Source organism: Hyperolius riggenbachi, chromosome 1 (genome assembly GCF_040937935.1).
Source record: "Hyperolius riggenbachi isolate aHypRig1 chromosome 1, aHypRig1.pri, whole genome shotgun sequence".
Classification (NCBI taxonomy): domain Eukaryota; kingdom Metazoa; phylum Chordata; class Amphibia; order Anura; family Hyperoliidae; genus Hyperolius; species Hyperolius riggenbachi.
The window spans coordinates 77,680,851-77,697,826 of record NC_090646.1 but is presented as its reverse complement, the minus strand read 5'-3'; the positions used below and the strand labels follow the sequence as shown (position 1 = coordinate 77,697,826).

General features: G+C 46.1%; 1 protein-coding gene across 2 annotated transcripts in view; it reads left to right on the top strand.

Annotated features, from left to right (window-relative positions):
- ATOH8 (atonal bHLH transcription factor 8) overlaps window positions 1-16,976 on the top strand; it is a 71,735-nt gene that overhangs the window by 39,773 nt on the left and 14,986 nt on the right. Inside the window, exon 3 of one of the 2 annotated variants that reach the window (XM_068275521.1) lies at window positions 3,106-3,227. The exons of the other annotated variant lie outside the window; for it this stretch is intronic. Within the exon in view, the coding sequence (XP_068131622.1) occupies window positions 3,106-3,171 (66 nt within the window). The 3' untranslated portion in view covers window positions 3,172-3,227. Of the gene's footprint in view, window positions 1-3,105; window positions 3,228-16,976 lie in introns of those variants that run through there. 2 annotated transcript variants of the gene reach the window in all.

Below are 16,976 nucleotides of genomic sequence, written 5' to 3'. Positions count from 1 at the left end.
TTTCCCCCCAGTACAGGTAGTCAGAGGGGCTGCTTGTATTAGGTGGCATCTCCCAGTATAGGTAGCCAGGAATAATTTCCCTCCCCCCACCACTAGTAAAGGTAGCCAGACGTAGTGCACCCCAGTACAGGTAGCTAGAGGGGTCTGCTAGTATTAGAAGGCATCCACCTGTTTTGGTAGCCCCCAGTATTGGTAGCCAGAGGGGCACCCAGTGTTAGGTAGCATGGCCCATTGTAGGTAGTCAGAAGTAGTCCCCCTCCACCAGTATTGGTAGCCCCCCAGTATAGGTAGCCAGAGAGGCACCCAGTATTAGGTAGCATGGCCCATTGTAGGTAGCCAGAAGTAGTTCCCCTCCCAGGGCTGTGGACTCCGACTCCAACTCCGACTCCAGGTACACAAAATGTCTCCAACTACTCAACTCCTTGGTCTAATACTCACCAGGGCTGTGGATTTTGTACAAAAATCATCCGACTCCTGACTCTCACTCCTCAGTTTATTAAACCACTGGCACCCACTCCAGGTACCCAAAACTACTCAATGTATGAAAATAGGGTTTGCACTCCCAACAATAGCAAAAAGCAATAGATCTGGGTGCTAGGTACAATAAATAGGGCAAATAGCCCTGCAAACTTGTAAGAAAATCAAGTACACCTGCACACCAAAATTGATGCAAAGATATTTGTATTAAATATAGATACACTCTGTATTTATGGTATACCATAACAATATATATGATTGCAAACAGATGATCATAAACAGCAACAAGTACAGTAGAAACTAGGACTGCTAGATGCAAGAAATGCCATCAAAAGAACAAGCTATGGTATAACCAGACAGTCTCTTAAAACACAGCCGTGGTGGATCCCAATGGAGCAAACTTATGCAAAGTGGAAGCAGGGGATGCCACAAAAGATATAGCAGAATGTCAAAAGTCCATTGCCCTGACAGCGCCGTTTCAGATATAGTCCTTCGTCAGAGGGTTAGGTTAGGTGGATTCCCATGGAGCGCTCCATGGGAATCCACCTAACCTAACCCTCTGACGAAGAATTATATCCGAAACGGCGCTGTCAGGGTAATGGACTTGTTGCTGTTTATGATCATCTGTTTGCAATCATATATATTGTTATGGTATACCATAAATACAGAGTGTCCCCTTTTTTGGATGTTATTTGCCTCAGCTTGTATTAGGCCCGGTTCACACTTGCAGTGGCCCTCCGGAATCGCCGTGCCGGAGCCGCACCGCTTGCAGAACGGACGGAACGGACGCACGGCATAGCAATGAAAGCCTATGCGTCCGTTCACATGCGTCCGTTCTGCCGAACCGGAGCCGGACCGGATCCGGGCCGGACTCCGGCCTCCGTTCCAACATGCGCTATTTTTTCATCCGGCTCCTCCGGCAGCCGTATCCGGGGCGGAGCCGGACTGCACCATCCGGCCAATACAAACCAATGGGAACCGGAGAGCGCACAGCACACTGGCTGAGAAATCCGGATGTTCTACCCCACTTCCTATGGGGATTGTTGCGGCGATATTGGATGGGGACACATGGGCAAGCATTTTGGAGTGGAGCAGCACGAGCTGGAGATGTTGGCAGCATGTTGGAGGTGGAGGTGAGTGCTAAACAGCAGAGGGCCTGATTCCACAGGTCCCCCTTCTGCTGACCTCCCAGACCCCAACATTTTTTTTGTTTTTAACGAACTTTTGCCAAACGGATCCGGATCGCATCCTGATGGACACCTGATGCAACCTGACCGGATCCGGATCGGATCCGGATCAGAACCGTACGGTTCCGATCCGGATCCGGTCCGGATCCGGTCAGGTCATCCGGTCCGTTTGGCAAACAACCGCTAATGTGAACCGGGCCTTACACTGTGATTCATGTGTTTTATGTGATTTTGTCATATTTTTGTATCTATATTTAATACAATTATCTTTGCATCAATTTTGGTGTGCAGGTGTACTTGATTTTCTTACAAGTTTGCAGGGCTATTTGCCCTATTTATTGTACCTAGCACCCAGATCTATTGCTTTTTGCTATTGTTGGGAGTGCAAACCTTATTTTCATACATTGAGTAGTTTTGGGTACCTGGAGTGGGTGTCAGTGGTTTAAAAAACTTATGAGTGAGAGTCGGGAGTCAGGTGATTTTTGTACAAAATCCACAGCCCTGGTAAGTATTAGACCAAGAAGTCGAGGAGTTGGAGCCATTTTGTGTACCTGGAGTCGGAGTTGGAGTCGGAGTCTGTGGTTTCATAAACTGAGGAGTCGAAGTTGGATGATTTTTGTACCGACTCCAGCGCCCTGCACCCTCCACCAGTATTGGTGGCCAGAAGTAGCTTCCCCAGTATTGGTAGCTAGAGGGTTCCCCGGTAATAGGTAGACAGAAGTAGTCCCCCTTCTAATATAGGTAGCCAGTTGTGACAACCAGTCTAGGTAGATGGACAGGCCTAACCCCCCCCCCCCCCCCCGCCGTCTAGGTAGCCAGAAGTATCCCCCCCAGTATAGTAGCCAGATGTGACATTGGTAGATGGACAGACCCCCCCCCAGTATAGGTAACCAGAAGTAGCGCTCCCTAGTATAGGCAGCCCCCCAGTATAAGTAGCCAGAGGAGCCCCCAAAATAGGTGGCCAGATGTGTCCCTCACCCCCATTACAGTGAAGCAAGATCAGAGCAATGGCAGAGTGAGGGGATGCTTAGAGACTGTAGATCACTTGTGGAGCCTGGAGTTACTCTATATGCTCTGTTTGTGCTACTCTGCACCTCAGAGGGCCTGCCGCTGGTCTCCATGAGGCCTTCCACGGACAACCTTATTACCACCGGCCACTCACACTGAGCTCTTCAAGCATATAAAACTCAGAAATATTTTACAATGTTTCCTGTTTGCACATAGATTATTGTTTGACCCTTGCTATGTCCTGGCTTTACGGAACACCTAGTCTTCACAATCCCCTCTCATATATCTTCCGCCACACCCAGAATCAAAGCCAGCCATGTCTGTTTTGCTAAATCCCCCTTTGCGGGGTAACTCGTGATTCTGGCCTGTCCCACCAAAATCAGGACAGTTAAACACTACGTGACATAACTGCAGTTTATTCTTTGTATTCCAGAATTTACTTTATAACCTAAAGAATTTCGGAACATCTATGTTCCACCTTCAAGTCGAGCCAATTTAATAATGGCAGATGTTTTCCTGGTGCGTCCTGTGAAAGGTCCATGAATCACATGTAGCATGCCTTCTGCAGAATCTTCAGGATAGTCAGCCAGAGCCTTCCAGAGACGTTCCCACAAGTGGCTGTAATTGCAGGTTTATCTTCACACACACAGCCAAGGCCGGGTATCTTAAGGAAACAGCACTGGACCTCATTACTGCATCACATTCCTTCAGGTTACTTAACGCTGAACCAATTACATGAAATCATCATCAAACCGTGTTAAAAAGGAAGCCAACTGTTCAGCCAGCCTTCCTCTCGGAAAAATAACATGCCTTAATAAGAAGCGAGTGATTGATGTTTGTGTGTGGAAGATTATGACAAAAGGAGGTTTGTAAACTTGCACTGAACCTCCCAGAGGATTCTGGGATCTGTTGTCACTGCCATTAAGAGGATGGCCAGGCTTCTGTCAGCGAGCGGGGACACTGGGGGCTATTTTTTATTGTCATCTTTGTTTGGTTTAAAAGAGCAGCACCAGGCAACAAGTTGAGTTAGAGAACTAATAGTTCTGTCTTGGTAACAATGGAATATCTTCCTCCATAACAACCCTCTCAGTTGCTATGGGTTCAACAGTGAAGGAGGGGAGAGGTAGCTTAGGGTTTATTGAAAAAATATGCACCATCCATTTACTTTTTTTAAAAAAAATATGAACCATGTTAACTTATATAAATATAGAGTTTTCCATAAGACTCCACAATCACTATGTACAACTTGGGCTGTCAAGTGTTAGCTATTTTGACACCTCTTAGTTAGACAGTATCTTCTTTTGTCTGGTCGAGTGGCGTAGCTAAGGATCTTTTTGCATTTGGCCCCCCAAGCAAGACTGGTAAGAAGGGTGCTGGGCATTTGGGGTGCTGCCATAGGCTATAATGCTAAAATCATACACTGTCCGAGACAATACCAGGGAAAATTAAACAATCACTAGGTCCTAAGACCAGCCCTATAGGTATGATTGATTAAGCAATAAGCTCAACATAAAAATAGGTAAAAGATTGCTGGATGATATGTGTTGTCACCAGCACAACTGCAGACATGAGCGTATATGCTACTACAGCCTCAATGTGGAGGTTGAGTACAATGGTAAAATGGAGGTCTTTGCTTATCCCCCACACTTGCAAAGTGTGGTGTAGCTATTCCATTTAATTGTAATAGTCTGTAGTTGTAGCTTGTGGGGAGTCGTACCGGCTGCCCTGGTTTGCCCTTAGGCCGTATCTCCCAGGGAGCCCTGAGTCTAGTACCTACTCAGCCCACAGTAAGGAGGAACATATATATACAGTGAGAGTGCCTATATACAAAGTGCTAGATATATGAGTCTCAACATGTTTCACCTAAACGGCTTTATCACAGAGTGCTATACATATATACAATGCTAGTGCCACCCACACCACCACAATGTCCCCCGCAAAAAGCCCCTGTTAGAGCTGAAGCACCGAGTATGGTGCAGATTTAAATACTGAAGGTACAACATGTACACGCCCTTGGGTGTGTCCTCCTGTGTTATGCATACCTGTTTGCAGGGTCCCCTAGAATTCTATATGTCCACCAAAGCGTAGCTGCCTGCCCTGCACGCTGTATGGTCGCACATCGCCTGATCAGAGCGTGTGTTGAGACCAAGTACTTCCGGGTAAGCGGGGAATCACTTCCGCATAAGGCGTTACCATGGCAACCAGGCCGCCGTTCACATCAGACAACACGGCGGCCATTATGTGTACATGTTGCCATGGAGACCCTGCCTACATCCGAATGCATGCGGACCGCCGTCTCACCGCCACCGCTTGCCCCACAGGCATACACTGCCTATAATGCTAAAGCTAGTTGGGTAATTTGGGTGTTGGCAAAAGACGGAGCCCAAATTATGACAAAACAACGATTTGCATCTTACCCCTGAGTCCATGTTAACTTGGAGGAGGAATAATAATCTTTGCTGCCGAGAAATTTGAAATAGCAGGGTGAGCCGTTTTTTGGCTTCACCCTGGGACCAAAACCTGCCAAGGACATCCACAGTATGGGGGTTGTAAGCAGAGGAGGAGAACAGTTTGTTAATGATTACCAATATTCAAAGCACATATAGAAGTGATCATTACTAGTATCGCACCATTAAAGAGATAATACTGAGATTGAGGGAGGGCCCCAAGTGGGCCCCTCTGGTCTAAGGGCCCCAGTGCAGTTTACAAACTCTGCATCCCCTATTGCTAAGTCATTGGTCTAGTCCCTCCTGCTCCATTAACAATGTACCACCCTTTCAAAAAAAAAAAAACACCTTTACTCACCTACAGGGTTCCTCAACTTTGGTAACTCACATGACCCCAGGTTTCAGGGGGAATAAACCAGATCCTCCTTGCTGCTTCAGCATTGATCGCAATATTCTGGCTCCACTTCCTGGGACAACCCCCTTGCACCATGTCTCAGAACACCCTACAACCATCCATGCTTCACACACTGTAGTCAAGCCCTCTGGTGGTCGATACCTGGGGGAGGTCAATGGCTGTAGATGCCATCTGCTCCTCCAATCAACAACGAGAGGAAGTGTAAACTGGACCAACGGTCAGTTTTTGTGATCCAGCAAATTGGACAAAAGCCAATCGTTTTGCTTTGTAATATGAAGAGAGCCTAAATCTGAAGATCAGGTTTTGAATAAGAGAGAAAAAAAAATATATCTTTGTTCCTCACTTTTTTTTCTAAATAGGCCCCTATATGTTATTAGGTAGGTGTGCCAATGGTAGCGTTATGTGTAGATTCAGTGCTGCATGTGAGTTTGGGATTGTACATCCTTTACGGGACGGCCTGCATGAGGCATCCTCAGCCATGGAGCAATGACCCCGACACATGAGTTTGAATTACAGTGTCAGGTTTCACAGAGAACAGCTCCCATCCCAAGCTAAGCACCTAACCAGCTGGGCCTTCCCTCCCTATAATGATTTTCATGCTCTGGATGGAGGCATGCACAAAATAATAATAATCCATTTTCAAGTGTTCCGTTGCCAGAAGGAGCTAGCGGGAAGAACATCAATTTGTTGTTCTTTAAGTTATGGAGCAGCTGCTGGTTCTGGTAAATGTTGACTTTTATTTAAGGGGACACTTGTTATGTGAGAGTAGATGAACTTCTCAAGTTCGCACACAACAGAGGTTGCTTTCTCATTCCTGCGTATCTGTTCTCATATCAAGCCATATATACAGTTTATGTCTTCATCAGTGGCTAGGCCTGGATTTACCTCACAGGAGCCTATAGGAACGGGTGTCCTGGCACTCTAGACTTCGCTCTTCATGAACCTACAAACCGCCAACAAAATAAACAGAATTTGTGGGTAAGAGACAAAGGTGGGATGCAAGACTAACAACCACCGTATGTGCCTACCGTCCCCGCTCGGTATCCCAAATCCTCCGGAAAACTGGTCAGTCGCTCTTCTCTGGTTTTTCGTAGTTGTAGGTGACTAGCCAAGACAAATAACATTTATATTGCGCTTTTCTCCTGGCGGACTTAAAGCGCCAGAGCTGCAGCCACTAGGACAGGCTCTATAGGCAGTAGCAGTGTTAGGGAGACTTGCCTAAGGTCTCCTACTGAATAGGATCTGGCTTACTGAACAGGCAGAGCCGAGATTCGAACCCAGGTCTCCTGTGTCAGAGGCAGAGCCCTTAACCATTACACCAACCAGCCTACAAATTTGGAAAGCCTATTAGACAAAAAAAAAGGGGGTTGTGGGAAGCGCCCTATTTGTCATATTCTGTACTCTGTGCTCTAGATCATTAGAAATAAATGAATTCAGATGATTTGCACTAAATTAATGGAAACACAGTTTTTATTGATAAAATGGTTAAATTGTTGACAACACGCTTCGCACATCCCCGCCCGCTTCCTCAGATCAATGGTATAGAATAAACCTGGTATGGGGTCTGTGTGGAGTCATAGCAGAGAAGTAATTACAAATGGTTGGGACTCTAGCAAAACTTTGATGAGAGTCGCCCCCCCCCCCCCCCCCCCCCAAAAAAAAAATCACTGGGCTCATACTGGATGACTAGTGCAATCATCATAAATGGCCACTTGGCTACCACCCACGAACACACAGCTTCCCCACAACAAGTCAACAGGCTTTTGTGGCAAAACTAGTACAGCCACCCCTTTGCTTTGATAACAATAGTGCGACCCACATAATTTTCAAAAGTCCCCTCTCTTAATGCAAATCTGAAGCAAAAATAATCTTATGAGATAAGGAGGAATTGTATGTGCAGAGCGGATAATAAATAGAACATGAGTAGCAAAGAAAAGAGTCTCATATGTTTATTTTCAGTTCTATAGCCTTTTTTATAACATTGCATTAGACTGTCACAGGTACAGTTTAGAATCCACACTGTGTCTTTTAAGCTGCAAAACAAAGCAGAAGTAATGACCCTTTGAACCTTCCTGCAGTAAAACCTTACCTCAAGCTGTCTCTCTTGGCTGTTTAAAGGAGTTATCAGGGTCAGGGATTTTGTAACAAAATAAGTGCTACTTACCCGGGACTTCCTCCAGCCCCAAACTCCCAGCATGTCCCTCGCCGCAGCTCTGCCCGCAGCCATTTGCCGCCTCTGCTTCCCGGTCCGCGGTGATGATGTCAGGCCGACCTGGAGGTCGGGCTGTACTGCGCGAGCGGCGCTGTCAATCACCGCCACGTGGACCAGAGCATACTGTGCAGGCGCAGTAGTTCTGCGGTCGGCCTGACGTCATCGCCGGGGACCGGGAAGCAAGGGCGGCGAACGGCTGCGGGCAGAGCTGCGGCGAGGGACATGCTGGGAGTTTGGGGCTGGATGAAGTCCCGGGTAAGTAGCACTTATTTTGTTACAAAATCCCTGATAACTCCTTTAAGCTCTTCAGAAAACAGGACTGAGTTTGACCGAGTTAGTCGACTAACTAGCTCAGAGAAGCGCTTTTGCATAGATAACAACTCAAGAGTTTTCACCCTTCCTGTGCTGGAAAACAATATGAGACTATTTTCTTTGCTACTAAAGTTCTATTTATTATCCATACTACACATACAATTCATTATCTCATACGTTTATTGACGCTTCAGATTTGCTGTAAGTATGGCCAATACAACTTCTCTTATCCCAACCAATAACATATGTGGCCACTTCCTACCAGCTACCACCCACATGCGGCTACCCCCCCCCCCCCACCCCAACTTCAATAGCATGTACGGGCAGTAGTCCCCCCACCCCTAGTGGTTCTCACCATGTGATAGCCAGCAGAGAGGAGAGGGCCCTGGTTTCTTTTTTCTTTCCGTCCTCCAAGGTGGTTCTTCTGTCCTCCTCTGGTAGTTGTCTCTTATCCTCCTCCCCTGCTAGGAAGTGCAGTGGTGGTGCTGGCATTTGACCTCCACCACTTCACCAATCCATCCTCCTCCAATACAGCCATCCACTCTCACTCTGCTTCCTAGTCCCTAACCTTTCTACTTGTCTTGTGACGTCATACAACATGCAGAAGACCAAGACGGAAGCAAAGTAAGAGCAGGTGGCTGCAGTGGAGGAAGACAGGTCAGACCTTGCTTTTGGTGGAGGTACCAGCATGACCGCCCAAGGCTGCTGCTTGCCCGGTAGTTACGTGACTGAGGCATATCATACTTGGAGAGTTTATCTTGCATCCATAAAAGGGACTTTGAAGTGAACATACTGAAATCTATTAAGAATCAGTGTGCAGTGTGTGGCAGCAATAGGTCCCTCTTTGATCAGATGTTGGTCAGAGAGGGATCCAGCTTTTGGGCACGTTGGGAGAAAGTCTGCCGGTGTAGGACGGGCTTTACTCTTCTGGACCGAGAATACAGACCTGGCAAGCCAGAGGAAATTCACAAACACCTGGCAGCATATTAGATCCAAGTGAGTCATTTCAACAATTTTTATATTTAATTTTAGTATCAGCACAACAGCCAAGGATTTAGCATTTTTTCAAAAGGTCATCAGACACTCCTGACATAGTTTTGTCATGACAGAGTCAGTTTAAAATAATAATAAAGTGTTAGTGTACTGATACTTAAATGTCCTGAAAAAAGGAGCACCCATACGTTTGCATTACTCAGTTTAGCCCATATTATTTTACTTGTGTGTCACCTCACAGAGGACTGATAGCCCCCCCCCCTCCCCCTCAGTCCCTTGTACACCCCCCCTCCCCCAGTGTGCAGTGTTAAAGTAAAGCAGAGACTATGTATAATAAAAGTTTTATACATACCTGGGGTTTCCTCCAGCCCCATGTGCACGGATCACTCCCACACCGTCATCCTCAGCCTTCTCTCTCACCACTACTGGATCTAGTAACTTCGGCCAGTCTGCACAAAAGAAGTTCGCTCTCTACGTATCTCTCCGGCAGCTGCCAGAGAGAGAGACTTTACACTTTAAAGTCTCACCTATCCGCTGGCGTGACTTCTGGCCTCCTCCGGTGTTCACCACGAGCACCTGTTCCGTGTGACACTGGCACATGTGGTGACACCATGCTGAAATCTATTGGAAATCGCTGTGCAGTGTGTAGCTTGGCTACAGATCCCTCTCTAAACAAATTCAATTAGAAAGGGATCTATCTAAAGCTTTGTACCCACGCTGCGATTTTACAGATGATTTTCGTGTCACCTGGTGATTTTTCTGAGCAATGAGCAGTCGTTGTCGCGACATGGGTACAGGTGGACGATCACGCGAATGTCGCTTAGCCTCATGTGACGATAAATGACAGTAACAGTGGATTGGATCTTTAAGATCCCTGATGGCACTGCGCAAAGTACCGTAATCCCTTGACTTCCTGTTTGCACCCGTCGTGTAACGTCACGCAGAAAGGCAAATCGCTGGATGCTCGTCATGAAGAAGACATCGCTGGATCCATCTTCCTGGGTCGTTGCTGTGAGTATGAGGTTTCATGGTCGATCTGTGGCCACCTTTATGCCTTACTAAAATCTTCCAGTGACAATGAGCTTCTCACCAGATTCCCAACCCCACCTGTGCTGTGCTGGGAACTGCTGCAGCTTCTTTGCAGCTTGGCCACACTGTGCGCACGCGTAATGATCTCTGTACACCGATGATTGAGACACTCCACAGAGGCCTTTATATCAGAGGGGTGGTGAAGCATCCCAGCCGGAGAGAGGAACAGGCAGCCAACATATGGTACAGAGCACCGAGCAGGTGTCACAGCAACCGAGGAAAGGCCTCAATCGGGATACCAGCCAGACTGCTGTCACATGAAAACCGAAGCAAACACAAAATAAAGGAAAAATGCATCCTCTGCCAAACGTAACCAGTCAGGATTCATTAGACGGATCCAGATAACAGAAGGCCCTGTGTAATGCTGCAGCATTGGTTACTTCACTCTGGCCTCTGTGGTAAATTGAGGTGGGGAAAAGGACTCAGAGGAGATGGTGATCAGGCACGGGGCACCAATCAGGACCTAGGCACCTAACTAAGGCTATGTACACACGTTCAATAACTGTCTCTACGAGGGATCAAGACCTGATCTCTTAGGCTACAGTTCCACCAGTCATCACGTGCTTTGGCTTCAGCCGAGCATTTTGCTACTACGGCTGGAAAGGGGGAGGGGGGTGACAATGGTGTGTTTCTGTTGGGGGTGAGGGGAAGGAGGGAAACAATGCACTCACAGCTTACTTAAGCATCTGCACAACTTTGCCTACACCTACACACATTAGATGTCCTCTTCGGAAGAACTTGGGGACGTGAGTGCTTCTAAAGCCTTCCTCGGAGTCCCGATGTGTGGAATTTCAAAGGGGGACAGTGGTGGAACGAGCCTTCCATCTACATATGTGAGTTTCTTTTCAGTGTCACCTACTAGATTCTGGGACATTGCGTTTGAGTTCAGACTAAGCACATTGCCTGAACTTCCCCAAGATCACATATTTCTTGCACTGTTTTCCTTGAAAAAGAGGCACTCCGGTACCTCGAAACGTTGGAATATCGAATTGTTAGACTTCAGTTTGCTTGGAGTGCCGGCCTCCCTGCTTATCAGATTCTCGGACATGATGGCCCCCAAACAGCTTCCTCGGCAGAGGTCCATCCTGCATGTGGACAAAGTTTACTTTGCCATATGGATAATATAGACTCTGGGTTTCTGGTTAAATCATTTTTACTGAAATAAGCAAGAAATACAACCAGTCGGTATAAATATTTGAAGGCAGAACATACAATCCGGCACGCTATATACAAAGCTGCTTTTTAACGTTTAACTTAGTTGATACAATATTTTAACAGCAGTACATTAAATCCTTGGTAACAGGCCCTTTTTTATAAGTTCACCAAAGAAACAGATTCTCACTAATGGAAATAGAATGGGAGGCAACGAGAGGAAAAGAACATTAAGAAAAATAATGAAGAGTAGATATGGATGTATCTTAGTGGAACAAACCTATATTCATTCAGGTTAGGGTGAGCTACATCTGTTGTCATCCAGTCACATCGGTTTCACCGTCTATTCCAATCAAGTCCAAAGTTGACTTGAGGGGAATGTTGGAATCATCTGAGGTAATTGATATAGTAAGATTCCCAGATCTTCTAGAATAACTCTCATTTACTTGAAACACAGGTAGCGGCTAGGCGAGTCTTGACCTAGTCAGGAAGCTGCAATCGTCTGTCTCTCGGCAGTGAAAATGTGAAATCTCTTCAGATCAGTGAGTCTCTAACCTAGTAGAGCCTCAGCTGGGCTTTTTGGAATATCCTTTCCAAGCACCATGGAAATTATCTAGTATACTTAGGTCCGAAATTGGCTAACTTTGACACTTGACCACCGGGTATGAAGATAGCTTCCTGTCTCCCCAGAACCCTGAAAATAGTCCAGCTCTGGGTTCCATCTGTCAGCAGCACCACAGTGCATTTTATTGGTTGCTATGAGAAAATGCTCCAGTTGAGCTCCAGCTTTCACAAATCAGCTAGGCAGATGCTGAACTGGTAATCTGGCATCTCGAGTAAATGCCTGAAGAATGGGCATGTCAAAGTAGTTTTGGTTTTGGTGTGGGTTGTACGGCATAGCAATGATCCAAGGTAAATTCCAGGGTTCAGGATTCACCACCAGTGGTTTTCTGAAGAGCACAAAGTGTGATTTCATCCGGGGCATCCACCAAAGCTGAAATACCATTATTGGATAGGCTGAATGTTTTAATCTTAAAGCCAACCAAAAACAAAGCCATGTTCCATTACACACACTCCAGATCCTGACCATGGAGTACTGTATATGGACAGTTAAATACAAAAGTACGGTAGGGACATAAGACTATGATTGTAGGGATTCAGTTGGGAGGTCCTCCACTGACTGACCCATATACTGTATGTGAACATCCATTTTTTTTCCTCATTACCCTCTTCTGTTACGTAACTCTCCTTGAGCTGAATACATATACTGGTCTGAACTTGGCCATGGCGGACTATAACGACCACCATGGCCGAGAATCGGGACTCAGACCAATGTGTAAAAACAGTGGCCGCAATATGTCTGCAATAGATCCAGCATGTCAAATCTTTAGCCAACCCCAACGCTTAAGCACCGCACGATTGCACTGTTCTCCCCTCTCCCCACCTGGGAATTTCCAATGCCACTTGCCGCTTGTCGTTTCTCCCCCCCCCCCCCCCCATAACAAGAGTCAGGAGGCTGATGATGCATCTGTAAAATGTCGGCAGTGCTCTGTCGCCCGGCAAGGATCAGTACACCATCCCATGGGCAACAGAGACCACCCGAAGATCCCCCCATATGTACAGCTATTAGTCAGAAGTGCTACGAAACTCTCTTTTCAACCAATATGGTTTGTCATCACTTAAAGGCAAGCTGTACTTACCTTTATTTCATACATTTTTTTTCTTTACTATTTTATGTGGGCGCATTTTTGCGATACTACGTAAATTGTTCTTGCTGAATGGATCAATAATAACACAGTAGAGGACTGCAGATCTGTCCAACATACCAGTGGCTGGATAGTGTACTAGGTAAGGGCTCTGCCTCTGACACAGGAGACCTGGGTTCAAATCTTTCTATTTCAGTAAGTCAACATCTATTCGGTAAGGAGTTCTTGGGCAAGGCCCCCTAACACTGCTACTGCCTGCTGAGCGGAGCCCTAGTGGCTGCCTTGCAAGTGCATTCGAGTCCGACAGGAGGAAAGCACTAAAAAAATGCTGGAATTAATATTATAATTATTATACCAAGTAACAAAGGTCACCTCAATCCACACTCATCTACATGATTCTCCACATATTGGACCAATCGACTAGTGCGAATCAAGGCGAATCCGAATTTCACGATTCTCCAAAACCCGTTATGGATCGATATGAACACGTTTCTCTCTGCTCATGACCTTACTAAATCGGGGGCCTTGTTGTATCTAAATAATGACGTACCTCCCTCAAAAATGTGTATATTTATCCGAACGTGTGATCGAGCTCCGCAACGCTAACCTCAGATCCTGGAACAGCGGGTGTCTATGTATTCAGTGTTTGACCACAGCTGTTAAATAAGCTTGCAAGGTTCCCATCCCCTCTCTTATGTTCTCTCAGGCAGTATGCTGTTAAGCTGAGGCCTGTTTTCTTTTTCTTTTTTTTTTCCCTCCCTCCCTCCCCTCTCTGTCTCTGGCAGTCCCAGACTCCAGATGTTCAGAGTGCGAGTTGGGAAGTCCTACTGGCGCCACTTAGGGCAGAGGGCAGGGGAAAGGCACGCGAGCTGGAACCCAAAGCACTCAGTCACTGCAGGATTTGGCACATTCCCCAGCATTTTGCTGGCATGCTCCCCAGCTCTCTCCTGGCCATCTGTTCCAAAAACACACTTTCAGAGCCTCATCATCGCTCAGGATACAACAGTGAGAGCAGCTGTTTCAGAGGCACCAGAAGAAGGAAAAAAAATAAAAAGAGAGAGACTGTGCTAAAGGTCTCTTTATGAGAGAGGAAACTAGATTATGAATAATAGCAGAACAGTTGGGGCTTCATAAAACCGAAAGGCTGCAGAGCAGGAATTCAGCCACCACATGCGTGCAATATACTGGGTTTCTGCTGTTTTTATCGTGCTCGGAATAGATAAGGCGCAATGGGGGGGATATTTGGAGAAATTGCCGATTGAAAATATTGATGGAAAAAAAAGGGCGTTTGGTACGAAGACAAAGAAAATAGAGAATTACAAGGCTGCTTTATAAAGCTTATAATTCTTTCTCCTGCCTGGATATGATCTGGTCCAGCCAGCCAATACATACTGAGAGCGCAAATAGCGCAGCCCTACCTGGGTTCATTTCAATTATCTATTTCAGGATCATTCCATCATTTTTCTGGAATTTTTATTGTCTTTTTAGGTTTTTTTAAAGTAAATTGATCAACTTCAGTTTGTTTCAAGGTAAAAATTGGTGATTAAGAAAAAAGTTTTTTCAATGTGATAGAAAGTGTCAGATAACTGAACAGCAGTCGTACCGGACAGCATAGTACCTTATAGGGTTCAGTGAATAATTAAGTAAACTTTGAGAAACCGTAACCAAGAATTGAACTTCATCCCAATCAGTAGCTGATACCCCCTTTCCCATGAGAAATCTAATCCTTTTCACAAACGGATCATTAGGGGGCTCTGTATGGCTGATATTGTGGTGAAACCCCTCCCACAGGAAACTGTGAGGACCATGGTCCTGGCAGTTTCCTGCCTGTGAACCTAATTGCATTGTTGTAAATAGCTGTTTACAGCTGTTTCCAACTGCCAAAAAAAGAAAGCAGCATCTCCTTCCATTGACATCACCTGCCAGCAGTAAAAATGTCACCATGTGATAAATGTCAGAATGTAAATCAGGGAGAGGAAAGCTTTTACAATGGGCAAATACTGACTAAATCATTTATACATAATTATTGTAAAAATGAAGCACTTTTTTTATTACATTATTTTCACTGGAGTTCTTCTTTAACCTCCCTGGCGGTATGATTATTTTTGGATTTTTGAGTCTAGAAACGGTACAGGAAAAGATCATACCGTAGTGAGATCTGCTACAGCCCCTGCACTGACTTACCTCCCTGAGATCCAGCACTAAAATTCTCCACTGGCACTGTACATAGTGAGATCACTGTCTGTCGTCATGACGACAAACAGCGATCTCACCAGCGGGATCCAGAACCTTCGAGGACCGGAAGGAGAAAAGCTGCCGGTCCTGGGGGAGGCGAGTTGAACTGCCGCTGTCTCCCTATGCCTCCCGGCAGCTACCCCAAAATCAGGCTCGGGATTACCGCTCCTGGCTGCTTTTTTCCACCCCCAAGTCTGACTCGTGTTTACCTTCAGGAAGGTTAATAAATCAATCACATGGTCAAATCACTTTGTGGTTGATTACTTCAGCCTTTGCCACGTAATGCCTGGCACACCATGCAATTTCCCATTAAATTTTGATATCAATAATTTAAAATCAATATTTTTCGACAGTTCTGATCTGATTCCTGATCGTTATTCTGATTGATTTTGTTGTACACAAGTGATCAGAATATCAATCAAAAAAATGATCAGGAATCAGATCGGACCTGTCGGAAATTATCGATTCGACCCATAATTGGACTGGAAATTGCATGGTGTGTACCAAGCGTAAAGTGTTGACCACTGACAAGCATTTCTCCCAGAGATTGCTGCCTTATACGGAGACGGTAACAATGCTGTGATCTTCAACATGCAGAGACTGACCACTGACAACCATAAAGTGCTGACCACTGACAAGTATTTCTCCCAGAGATTGCTGCCTTATACAGAGACGGTAACCATGCTGTGATCAGCGACATAGAGATTGACCCCTCACAAGCACAAAGTGCTGCTGAGCATTAGTAGGCAGAAATCACTGACTGGTAGATTTTGCTGACCTATAGATGCCACTGACAGGCAGATACTATCGATTTATAGATTTAGCAGACAGGCACAAGACAAGACAAATAACATTTATATTGCACTTTTCTCCTGGCGGACTCAAAGCTGCAGCCACTAGGGCACGCTCAGTAGGCAGTAGTAGTGTTAAGGAGTCTAGAGCAGGCATGGGCAAACTCGGCCCTCCAGCTGTTACGGAACTACAAGTCCCACAATGCATTTGCCTTTATGAGTCGTGACTGTGGCTGTCAGACTCCTGCAATGCATTGTGGGACTTGTAGTTCCCTAACAGCTGGAGGGCCAAGTTTGCCCATGCCTGGTCTAGACCAATGACTCCTTACTGAATAGGTGCTGGCTTACTGAACACGAAGAGTCAATATTTGAACTCTGGTCTCCTGTGTCAGAGGCAGAGCCCTTAACCATTAAAGCTATGAAAATGCCAAATCCACAAACAGGTAGAATGCAGGCAGATGACAACTGGCTCCAGTGGCATCCCAGCAGTGACAGGTTCTCAGCTCTAGAATGTCAGTGACAGACCCCGGTATTAAGTTTCAGTTGGTCATGGTATTGGTGCAGCTTTATTATAGGGATTACCGAGTGTTTACAATTGCCCTGAGTCACAGTACGTGCTGTGTTGCATGCAGCACAATTGCCCGGAGTCACAGTAAGTGCGATGTTGTATGCAGCACAATTGCCCGGAGTCACAGTAAGTGCGATGTTGCATGCAGCACAATTGCCCTGAGTCACAGTACGTGCGATGTTGCATGCAGCACAATTGTCCTGAGTCACAGTACATGCGGTGTTGCATGCAGCACAATTGCCCTAAGTCACAGTACGTGCGATGTTGCATGCAGCACAATTGCCCGGAGTCACAGTACATGCGGTGTTGCATGCAGCACAATTGCCCTGAGTCACAGTACATGCTGTATTGCATGCAGCACATTTGCCCTGAGTCACAGTACGT